The sequence below is a fragment of the Pteropus alecto genome, unplaced genomic scaffold, assembly GCF_000325575.1.
Source record: "Pteropus alecto unplaced genomic scaffold, ASM32557v1 scaffold131, whole genome shotgun sequence".
Taxonomy (NCBI): domain Eukaryota; kingdom Metazoa; phylum Chordata; class Mammalia; order Chiroptera; family Pteropodidae; genus Pteropus; species Pteropus alecto.
The window spans coordinates 19,218,518-19,230,310 of record NW_006434709.1 but is presented as its reverse complement, the minus strand read 5'-3'; the positions used below and the strand labels follow the sequence as shown (position 1 = coordinate 19,230,310).

General features: G+C 49.1%; 1 protein-coding gene across 3 annotated transcripts in view; it reads left to right on the top strand.

Moving 5' to 3' along the window:
• Positions 1-11,793, top strand: part of TTC7A (tetratricopeptide repeat domain 7A) — a 111,666-nt gene that overhangs the window by 19,368 nt on the left and 80,505 nt on the right. For all 3 annotated transcript variants that reach the window (XM_025045222.1, XM_006909621.3, XM_025045221.1), the window contains exons 4-5: positions 8,881-9,011; positions 11,439-11,554. In XM_025045222.1, the coding sequence (XP_024900990.1) occupies positions 8,881-9,011; positions 11,439-11,554 (247 nt within the window). The remainder of the gene's footprint in view (positions 1-8,880; positions 9,012-11,438; positions 11,555-11,793) is intronic.

The window sequence follows — 11,793 nt, the reverse complement described above, 5'->3', positions numbered from 1 at the left end:
ATTATCTGACTTGACTCTCAGCCACCTTGAGTTGTTGTACACAGACAAAAATGGACCCTTAACAAAGCTGTATTGTTCAGAGGGGCTGCCGGGGGTGAAGCTCACCCCCTTCTGTGGGCCTTACTCTGAGCCCCAAAAAGTATCCAACATAGGCTAATATCCTAGAATGTCCTACCAGATGCCCTAAAAAGCACCAGCCTCCACAGCACAAGGTGTCACCTCAAGACAATATAGGCTGTTGCTATATATCTGGGATTTCCGTTTCTTAGCTGCGAGATGGCAAAATCCTCACTCCCATACCTGAGCACGTCTCATACTTCAGGAATTGTCCCCTCTGACATCACGCTTCTGGGGTCAATTTCTGTATAACAAAACTAATAGTTGTAATGACAAAAATGCAGCTTCAGCTAGCTGGAAAGCAACCAAAAGGAGGAGGGACTGGAAATTTATGGACCCACGTAACCAGCAAGTCATTGGGATAGGTGGCATCAGGCACAGCTGGATCCAGGGTTGAGGTCTTTCTCAGCAGCTCCAGGTTTGCATGGTCCTGCAGCATAGCACTCACAACCTCAGAGAGAGGGAGTGCCTTAGGGACCATTCTCATTGACCTGGCTTGGTCTCATGCCCACCCTGGAACCTGTTACAGTGACCAGCACCTAGATTGCTGGGTTGGTGCCAGGGGTGGGATTTCCCCACCTGCATCTTGTGGACCAAGTTGGAGGAATGGTTTCTCAAAGGAAAATCAGGATGCTCTTACCAAGCAGGTGAAAGTTTCGGAGGCCAGAACCCCAGAGTTCAGGCAGAACTGGCCTCAGGTGATACCAGTAGTGACTGGCTCAGCATTTGAACTTGGCTTCCTTTGACTCTGGCTTTTATGCTCATCCCTTATGCCCAAGGAGTAGTTGTTTGATTGAACCACTCTGTTCCTAGTTGTGGAGCCCTCTCAGGTGAGCTGAGAGGTGAGCCTGAATTTAAGGAGGAATCATCTGCAGATGAGCAGGAGAGGTGCCTTCCAGGTAAAGTCCAAAGGGAATTGGAGGTGGCTTGTTTGAAGGAGGGATGTACTCACAACTTCTTGGAGCTAAGAGGGGGTACATATGGGAGGGAGTGGGAAATGAGAGAGCATTGAGAACCTGGCAGTAAGGCTCAGGATGTCCCTTTATGCTGGTGTTCTAGAACTTTGGCCCCAGATAGCCCCATCGTGCCTTGCGTGGCATAGCCTGTTTCCCCTAAAACCGGGCCCAGCTGTTGGTTAACACTGTGTCTGGATCTGTTTGGAGCAGGGGGCTCTGAGCCCTAGACCCTAGGGTTAAGCCTTTACGGATCCAAGATGACACTCTGTCCTCTTCTCTGTTGGTCTAAGCCCTAAGGGATATTCCCAGCTTTGATGGGTGTGCAGAATGCTTTAGGGCCTTTACTTTTGACATCTCAAGTCTTTCCCAGTTCCTCCCCCAAAAGCCCCGGTACCATTATCCACCTCCAGAGAGCTGTTCCGTGATGAAAGCCTTCTCTCCTCAACCCTTCCTATGTCACTTCCATTTCTCTGGCACTAGCGCAGCGTGGTAGCAATGTGGAGGGTGACCCGCATTTCTCCAGCTGTGAGCTCTACAGACCTTAGTCCTCGGTGCCTAATTTGGGGCTTGTTGTGGCCCCGAAAGTGGGCTCTGGGCCCCCTGAAAACCAATTCTGCCCTGTGTTTCAGTCTCAGCAACCCCCTTTCTCCCCTCATTCACAGCCCAGTACCAAGGAGGTCACCAAGCATGCTCTGGGCAGGCTTGCCCACTGGCTCACCTGTAGAAGACTGGCCCGGCTATGGAGCAAAAGGGCCCGGTCACCCGAAATACTGCAGTGAGGTGCTAAATTGTGAAGGTGCCATGAGAAGTAAAAATGTAAAAATCGTTAAGCAGCTGTGAGAATTATGATCTGCAAATTCTTACCTTCTTACTCCTCAAGATTTTTTTTTTCTCTTTTTCTGTTCTCTTTTGGCCAATGCAACCCCAGCTATTCTGCTCTCACCTGGGATTTTTGTGGCTTTTTAAAACTTTTAAAATTAGAAGAAAGAACACCAGGCTGCTCCTAGGTCAGGATATGGTGACAGATACGGTTTGGGTTTTTTTAAGTCCTGGTATGGCAAGAATCAGCTGTTTATTTTGGTTTCCTTCTCAAAGGGGCATAGGCTATTTGCCTTGCAGGCGAGTGAGTCAGCGCTTTTGGTACTGCTGCCCTCGCCCCAGACTGTGGTCCACAGAGTGAGAGTCTGGCTTCTGGTTTGAGAGGAACGAGCAGGCCACTATTGGGGCATCTTGCAAAAAAGGTGGGTGGGTTAATTGCGTGCGCACCAAGCCTTTGTTGAGTGCCTTCCTGGGCCGCGGGATACAAAACAGGGCAAGATGATAAGCAGAATCTCTGGAGGAGCACCATGGGGCTGGAGGGCAAGACGTTGGTGTGTTCTCCCTGCATCTCCTGGCAGTGCTCTCTGTTGCTGGAGGCCATCGCAGAGAGTAGTCAGTGGGGGTGTGGAGTACAGACAGGGCTTTGAGGAGTGCACTTGAGAAACCAGCTCCGACACCTGGGTGGTCAGCTGTCACTCAGCCATCGGTTACACATGGGAAAGATGAACCACCATGGGCTGGCCAGGAAGAAGCCTGAGATTTGGATACTCCTGGAGGCTCAGGAATGGCACCTGGAATCTGGGCCAGGAGAACTGACAGTTTTGAAGCCAGAAGACCTGGATCACATCTAGACTCTGCCACTTTTAGCTGAGCAGTGTCTGCAGGACTCTCCTCTCCCTGAATCAGATTTCTCTTTGTCGTTCTAGGGGAAGGGCTAAACCCCTGCCTAAGTGGTCATTGTGACCGTCCCCTGAAAATGTTTTGTGAGAGCATATGTTCTGTTCTTTATAATACCAGCTAATTTCCACCACCACCCTATGAAGTAGGCATTGCTTGGATGTAATACCATTTTCTGTTTGAGGGAACTTAGATCTCTGTAAACATTTTGAAGTATATTCTTCCAGACTTTTTTCCTATAGGTTTATATGTGGGGTTTTTTTTAAACAAAAATAAATTCATGAAAACATATTAATATTTTTATGAACCGGTTTCCAGTACCCATCTATGTCACTACTTAAAGTGGCTTCATAGCATTTTACTGTAAGAATCTATTGTACTGTAGCAAACTTGTTTCCTGTTATTGGACTTGTATGTTAAATCTCATTTTTCTTCCCCCATGATAAACAAGGCTGTAATGGGTATGTACTCTTTGGAGACTTTGATACAAGGAGTCAGATTGCCTACTTTTTAAAAAAAGTTTTCAATGGTAAAATACACAGAACATGAAATTTAGCAGCTTAACCATTTTTAAGCGTGCAACTCGATAGTGTTAAGTACATGCATTGTGGTGCAACCAATCTCCAGAACTCTTCATCTTGCAAAACTGAAACTGTACCCTTAAATAACCCCCCATTTGCCCCTCCTCCAGCCCCTGGCAACCACCATTCTACTTTCTGTCTCTATGAGTTTGACTCTTTTAGGTACCTCATAGAAAAAAGAATCGTGGAGTATTTGTCTTTTTGTGACTGGCTTATTTCACTTAGCATAATGTACTTTAAGATTCATCCATGTTGTCACATAGGGCAGGATTTCCTTCTTTTTTTAAGGCTGGATAATATTCCAGTGTATGCATGTACCACATTTTGTTTATCCATTCATCCACCAATGGACACTGGGTTGCTTCTACCTTTTGGCTGTTATGAATAATGCTGCTATGCACCTGGGCGTACACATAACGTCTTCTAGACCTTCCTTTCAGTTCTTTTGGGTATGTACCTGGAAGTGGATTTGCTGGATCATATGGTACTTCTATTTTTAAATTTTTGAGGAACCGCCAGGCTGTTTTCCACAGTGGCTGTACCATTTTACATTTCCACAGTTGCCCGCTTTTGTGTGTGATTCACGAGGGTTCTTCCCTCTCTGGCCTCGAGGCTTCCTCCCTGAGGGCTGAAGCAGTGACTTGCATTTCTACCTCATCACCCCACCCCCATCCCCAACCCACAATTCTCAGACTCTGGGCTTAGTTAGCCCTCTCTGGGTGCCCTGTGCTCCTGGACCAGCTGGGTAGGCAGGAGCGAGGGGGCCCACCCATCTGGAAACTTCCATTGCAGAGGAAGTGGTGTGCTCTCCACCTCTGCATCCAGGGCCCAGGGCTCCCAGGGTGGGGCTTCTTGGAAGGGCAGCTGTCTGGGATGTGATGAGTCACCTCAGACTGAAGAGGCTGGGACCAGCTTGGGTGTTCAGCCACAGGCTGTGCCAGGATCAGTTTGCCTCCAAACCGAAAGTTTGGAGTTAAAGAAAAAGCAAGCAATCCTCTTGAAAAGAGGCCCTTTCTTAGCTTGTAGGACTGGGTGTTTTCACCAGTGAGAATCGTGAGGCGGCCCTGGCTTCCTGCCTGATGGACAAGGCTGCATTACGACCACGAAGGCCCTCCTTTGAGGGCCCGGCTCAGGAGCAGCCAGTCTCCATCTGGATCTAGTGTTGTGGTCTGGCCTCTTGTGCTGAAACGCTCAAGGGCAGAGGGTGAAGGGGAACCAAGTGTTAGAGTCCCCAGGAGGTTTCCAATCAGATGTTTATGGACAGGAAAATGGACCTTCTTATAAATCAAAGAGCAAACAGAATGTAAAGAAGCCCCTTTTTATGGGCCGAAATGGGCGACTGAACTGTGACAATGATTAGGAAAAGCCACTGCCAGCTCCAGGAATTTTTTTGTCTTCTGTATTTTGGAAATTATTTTATTGAGGACCACCTCAATAATCGCAGCCCCTCTGCTTTGATCTTTTAGTTTTCCAGAATCATAACAGCTTCTCTTAAAAAAGGCATTATATCTACAAATCTTAAGTGTATAATTTGATGAGTTGAAAAAGTGTAAATACCCATGTAATCGACACCCCAGTAAAGACAAAGGACATTTCCATCACCCCAGAAAGTTCCCTTGGGCCTTTTCCCAATTAATCCTCTCTCCTACCCCCACATCCAATGATTGATTGGTTTCTATTAATACAGATGAATTTTGCCCTTTTTTGAATATCATATAACTGAAAAATATAGCATGTCCTTTTCAACGTTTGACTTCTTCTACATAATATAATTTCTGAGAGATTCACCCATGTCGTATGTGTATCAGGAGTTTGTCCTTTTGTTTATTTCTGAGTAATATTCTATTGTATAAACATATAATTTGTTTATGAATTCTGCAAGGACCGTTATTTAGTTGGAGAGGGAAAAACCCACTGGGCTGTATATCCAGCATGAGTGAATGTATTGATTCATCTTTGCATCCATCCACTCACTCAGCACCAGGCCCAGCTCTCGCTGGATACAAAGATCAGTCAGAAATGGGCAGAGTGGATGGTGACCATGTGTAGGGCAAAGGCAGACTCGGGAGATGTAGCTAGAACATTCTGCTGGTTGGGGTTTGGGAGGCTTAAGAAGGTTTCAGAGTGGAGGTGGTTTTGTTGTAAGCTTTCAGAGGATGGAATTTAGAATTCTTGAGGAAGCATGATAGAGAGGCCTCTGCTGGGAGTGGGAGGAACAAATGAAACACAGCAGAAGTGAAGGCCCCACAGACAGACTTATTCCCCCCTTTGCAGTGCCCACCCATGCTGAGGCTTGGGACTGGCAGCCTGAACCTGCCAGGCAGCTGGCATCATCCCCGTTTGGGGCCCAGAAGTGGGGCAGGAGGAAACCCAGCCAGCAGCACATCTCCTTGTGGGGGAGGGAGGTGCCACAGGGCAGCCATATTAAAACAGGTCCACGCTATGTCTTCTGGAGTTGGCGGCGTCCTCCTGCCATCTGCAGTTGGTCTCCCAGGCTAGGCCTCTGAACACTGCGTTTGTTTGTTCCATCTTCTTGCATGTGGACAGTCCACCTATCTGGGGAGCGGGGGCTAGGCCAGCACTGGCAGTGAGCAGTGGGGCCTGCTTTCTCTTGCCTTCTTCCTGAGTCTCCTCCAGAGCTCCCTCTATTTCTTCTCCCCCTCTAGTCCTCCCCAGTGAGGAGCCAAAATGGTCGTGAGTCATTTGGCATGTTAACACTCAGCGACCTGGGTAACTGAGTCTCTGTATTGAGCAAGGGCCTTTGCATTCTATGCCTGCCTCCCTGCAGGCCAAGGCACCCCGACCTTCGGACCTGTTCACACCACAGACTGGCAGAGGGCAAGGTCACTGAATCCGTTTGAGTTGGGATGCAGCCAAGAAAACAGTAATTCCTCACCTTGTATTGGCAGAGCACTCGTACTTTGTCCGACACGATCAGGCTTGCTGTTTTTTCAGCCAGCCAGCCAGTGCTTGCTGAGTGCCTACTATGTGCCAGGTTGTGGAAAGGTGACCACTATAAGGTTAACGGCCTTTAAGGAACCTACAGTCTGGGTGAGCAAATGTGTGAACAAATAAGCACAAGAAATGGTCAGGCAAGAATATGTAAAGAAATGGTTAATTGTACCAGGGTTCGTCAGGAGGGGCTCTGTAAAGGAGTCAGCACTCAGTGGAGCAGAAGGGGAGCAGTAATTTGGGGTAAACTGGGGGAGAGGTGCACTCTAGGCAGCAGGAGCAACTTGAACATGTTCAGCTGTTGGGAGAAGAGAATGATTGTTGGTGTGGTGGTCATGGTGTCTTAGCTCAGGCTACTGTAACAAAGTACCACAGATTGGTGGCTTATATACAACAGACATTTATTTCCCACAGTCCTGGAGGCTGGAAGTCCAAGGTCGGTGCAGCAGCATGGTCTGGTTCTGGTGATCGCCCTCTTCCAGGTTGTAGGCTTCCAGCTTCTCACCATGCTCACATGGTGGAAGGAGTGAGGGAGCTCTCAGGGGTCTCTTTTATAAGGGCACTAATCCCATTTGCGAGGGCTCCACCTCATGTCTTAATCACCTCCCAAAGACCCCACCTCTAGGACCATCACATTGGGCATTAAGTTTCCAACATCTGAAATTTGGGGGGACACAATCATTCAATCGATAGCATGTGGTAAGAGACAAGGCTGGAGAGGTGACAGGGATGGATCTTGGAGGGCCTGGTGTGGAGCATCAGGAGTTTGGATTTTACTCTATAGCAGTGGGCACCCTGGAGGGTTGTAAGTGATAGAGGTTTAGAAGGGTCGCCCTGGGAGCCATGTGCAGCATGGATTAGAGTGAGACCGGAGGCAGGGAGGCCAGCTAGGAGGCTGATGTGGTCGTCCACTCAAGAGATAGCCTGAAATAAGATAGTAAAAGAAGCGGGGTGGGGGGCAGGTTTGACATCTTAAGGGCTTGGTTATCAGTTGGATATTGGGGATGTCGGGCAGGAGAGAGTCGAGTATTCTATTCTTACAGTTCTTCCAGCCAGTTCGTCTTGAGCGCCCAGTACGTGGCAGGTACTGTGTGGGGCACAGAGATGAGAGACCTGGATTCTGCCCTTGGGAACTGACAGTCCTGGACAGCACCCTCCAGTCAGGTCTGCATGAGTTGAAAGTAACAAACTCAATTTAAACTGACTATAACCCCCCAAAACACGGTGGTGGGAGGGTTTATTGGCATATGTACTGGACAGTTTCAGGGAGTAGAGCTTCAGGCAAGGTGCTCAAGTAGTGTCCTTAAGAATGCCCTTTTCCATCATGTCTCATCTTTACTCTGTGTAGACTTCATTTTTTTGTTTCATGACTAAGAGTTTATTCAGTCTTTTTTCTGTCTTAAAAAAAAAAACTGACACAAATATAGTTGTTTTCCTTTACAACATCCACTTAGTAGAAGTATAACAATGTTTTCCCTTCTTGGCTTCTTATAGTTTTGTTTGTTGGTTTGTTTTTGGGTTTTTTTGCTTTTGTTTGGCTTTAGAGATCTGCTTTTATTTTAATTTTTAAAAAATTAATTATGGTAAAGAACATATAAAATTTACCATCTTAACCACTGTCAGGTGTACAGTTCAGGGGTGTTACTTGCATTCACGTTGTGTGGCTTCATTCGAAGGCTTTTCCCTAACACTTTCAGGCTGACCTCTTACCAGCTTACCAAGCCCAGTGAAAAGAGTACAACTTCTGGGATTAGTTCTTTCTCTGCCGGCATCGGACAGTGTGCTCCTCCTTAGCCACAGACTGTGGCTCTCCTGTTGGGTCAGCCTGACTCCTGTGCTGCCCCGGAGGTGGAGTGGGCTCATCAGCCTCTGAACCACATGGGCTGAGACTGCGGGAGGGGTGCTCAAAGGGAAAATGAGGTGCCCGTTGCCGAAAGAAGAGGAAGTGAATGCCAGGGAGGCAAAAACAGCAGATCCCCATTCCTTCTAGGCAGATAAGACCTGAGTGCAGATAATTCAGGCAAAGTGGAAACTGGTTTCATAGGATGGATGCCTGTAACATGCTGTGTAATTCGAGCATCTTCTGTATGCTAGTGATTGTGGTTGTCCAAAAAGATGCACATTTTGCCCACATGAGGCTTTAGGTACTGGGGGAGAGAAGAGCTAAGCATAAATAACCCCTCTACGATGTGAAACTGGTGAGTGGCCGGCGGGGTGGATGTTTTCTTCTAGCAACTGGAAGAAGGGTCAGGAATGGTTCCTGGAGCAGCTGACCTGTTAGGATAGGCAGGAGCTGGACATGGGGGCCGCAGTGTGCCTTCCCATGTGGGGCAGGGGTGCCTGCTGTTTGCCTACTGCTTGCCCCCAGCTGCTGCTAATACCACCATTGCTTAGCCTCCTCTTTAGTCTCCTCCTTCCCCTCCTCGGACCTCCGCCTCCCACTGGCTGCTCCAGAGCATCAGTGTCCTCGGACGAGCCCACCCTAGGCCCATGGGAAGGGCCTGGAGTCAGGGGGCGCAGCCTGAGCAGGGCAGGTCTGAGGTGCTCTCCTTCTGCAGGCCTCTCCCTGGAACGCCTACCCAACTCCATTGCTTCCCGCCACCGCCTGACTGAGAGGGAGGAGGAAGTGATCACCTGCTTTGAGAGGGCCTCGTGGATCGCTCAGGTGTTTCTGCAGGAATTGGAGAAGGTGAGCTGGGAATTACAGCACCATGTTCACAGCTGCTCTCTGTTGAGCGCCTACATCTACGCCCCCCACTAAGCTTATGGGTCAGCCTTGTACAAATTTATAAAGGCACCCTGCACCCCTCCAAAGACACTCTGCCTCATCAGCTGGAAAATTTATAGTTTACTGATTCTGTTAACGTGAGACTCTTTACTGCCAGGAAATAGTTTTAGTAAATCGATGAGTCCACTCCGTCCGTGAGAGGCCAGGAACCTCCTTGGTGAGCTTGGCTTGCATGACCAAGTTGATACCTCTGTTTGTGTCTGCTAACTTGTGTACTCCTCACAGCAACTCTGAAGTAGGTATTCTATTCATCTCTGTTTAGTAGATGAGATTGGAGCAGGTACAGTCAGGCTGGTCCTTGCAGTCAAGCTTCCTGGTTCTGAGGTTCCCCCAGAAGCTTCCTATTGGATCCTCTAGGGAAGCTGAGGTCTGGGGCCCATTCTCCTATTTTTCAGAGGCTGCCAGGGAGCCAGCGGGAGTCTGGAAGTTTTCAGGCCTCTTCATCTCCCAGTTTCCCTTGTGGGGCTTGTACGAACTGTCTGCAGGACCGTAGTCGCAGGTGTTAGCATGCTGTGACGTTGTCCCAGTTCTTCCCTTCTGGGGGCTCTGGGGCTATTGGTGGGAGAACGAGCAGCGACATTCATCACAGTTACAGCTAACAGTTCCCGAGACCCTGCTTTTGTGTCAGGCACATCTCTGAGTGCTTCACGGGTATTTTCTAATCTAACCCTCACACCACTGGCTGGAATAGGTACTGTTGTAATTCCCATTTCACAAGTGAGGCATTAAATAGCTTCTCGGGGTTCAGACAGCTAACAAGTGGCATCGGCAGGATTTGGACCCTGGGAATGCGGCTCTGACCCCTCCTGGGGGAGGACGCGGGGTGGCGCTTAGGCATTCTGTCTGGCAGTTGTTCAACGGATGTCCGATGGCAAGCGCCACGGCGAGTAGATTAGGGTTGTCATCCTGAGGGAGAAGGTGGTTATGAGCCGAGAGACTTAGAGCGCAGGAGGCACTTGGACCTCACCTACTTTGGCAAATGCCAAAATGTCAACCTGGCACCTGAGGGGTCTTTTTGGACGATGCCTCCTCAGGCCAGGCCAGTTCTTATAGAGTGGCATGTCTCACCCTCAGCACTACTGACATTTGGGGCCCGGCGATTCTTTGTCATGGGGCTGCTCTGTGTTTTGTAAAATGTTGAACAGCATTTCCGGCCTCTACCCACTAGATGCCATCAGCTTCACCCCCTCCTCCCCAATGTGATAAGGTATCTGCAGATACTGCCAAATGTCCCTGGAGGTTGAAATCACCCTCCTGTTGAGAGTCACTGCCCTAGCGTCCCTGATTGGACTTCAGGAGGAAAGGAGCAGTGGCTGAGGGGCTCAGCAGAAACAGGACACAAGCGTGTCCCCTGGCAGAAGTCCCCATGGAGACTTGACAGGTTGAGCTGACCTGTTGTGTGGGTCTCTCTAAACAGCAGTGTTTTAGGAGCTCTTCATATTTGCATTGCATGGGGTTTGGAGGAAACTTTTATGACAAAGTCTTTCATTCAGCCAGAAGCCTAGGCTTTGGACTTTTAAAAGGGGGATTAAGGTGATGACTTGTCATATGGCCCAGGGCTGGAATTAATACCAAGTGGCAGTGGACAGACAAATGGGACCCGATAGCTGGGTAGCTCAGGTCAAGGGAGGCAGAAATGCTGTGCGTCCCTCCTAAGATGCAGCCCCAACCTCTGAGCATCTGAGAACATCTCTTATATCTTTGATTTCTGAAAAATAAGGTGGATGGCTCATCAATTTTTTTTGTGGCATTGTAAAGGCAGGCCAGTTTTGGTGGGGCTGGGTGGCCCTCTTAAAGCTGAGGCTTTAGGATAGCTCAGTTAGTCATATAATTGTTCCTCAGCTTCTCCTGAAACCAGGGGTCCGTGCCCTTGGGCTACTCTGATGTTCCATGGTTATATGACAGGGACAAGGTGGTGCCAGGCACATAGTAGGCACTCAATTGTTTGTCGAATGAATGAACCAATAAGTAGTAGAGATAGCTGGGATCTGTAGCTGGCCAGACTTGAGTTTGAGGTCGGGGCACATGCCAGCTTTGTGACTTTAGGCACTTCTGAGCCTCAGTTTCCTCATCTATAAAATGCAGACAAAACCAGCTTGGTAGGGCTGTTGTGGGCATCCAGCATTCGGATGAGGACAAGGTACTATAGACATGTTTTAAATGAAAGTGAGTTCGGTTGGATTTGGTCTGAGAATTGCACCATGTGCCAGTGGGGTGGCTGGGGACTTGGGGTGGTCATGGGGCTGCCTGGGCCTGGGCTGACCGTCGCCTCAGACCCTCAGCCTCAGAACTTTGAAACAGTGGCTCTCTCTGTGTTCCCTTTCCCAGATCACAAATTACACCACATCACGGCATTTGAAAGGTTCTCACCCGGTTGACTATGAGCTCACCTACTTCCTGGAAGCCGCCCTCCAGAGCGCTTATGTGACAAACCTGAAGAAGGGGTAGGTCCCTGGTGGCCAAGTGGGACATGGAAGTTTCTCCCTGGTCCAGGTGCTCCTGATGTTGGTGGCGTTGTCTGGCCTCCCTCTTCTCTGTGTGTGTGCACGCTCCCTCGAGGGGACCACTGGGGGCTGGCTTGTTCAGTTTGTCAGACTGAGGTGTGCAGAGGCACTCTCGGGGGGCGGGGCAAGTTCCAACTGCTGAAGCAATAAAGCCTGCACACGCTGCGGGGGAGAGCGGT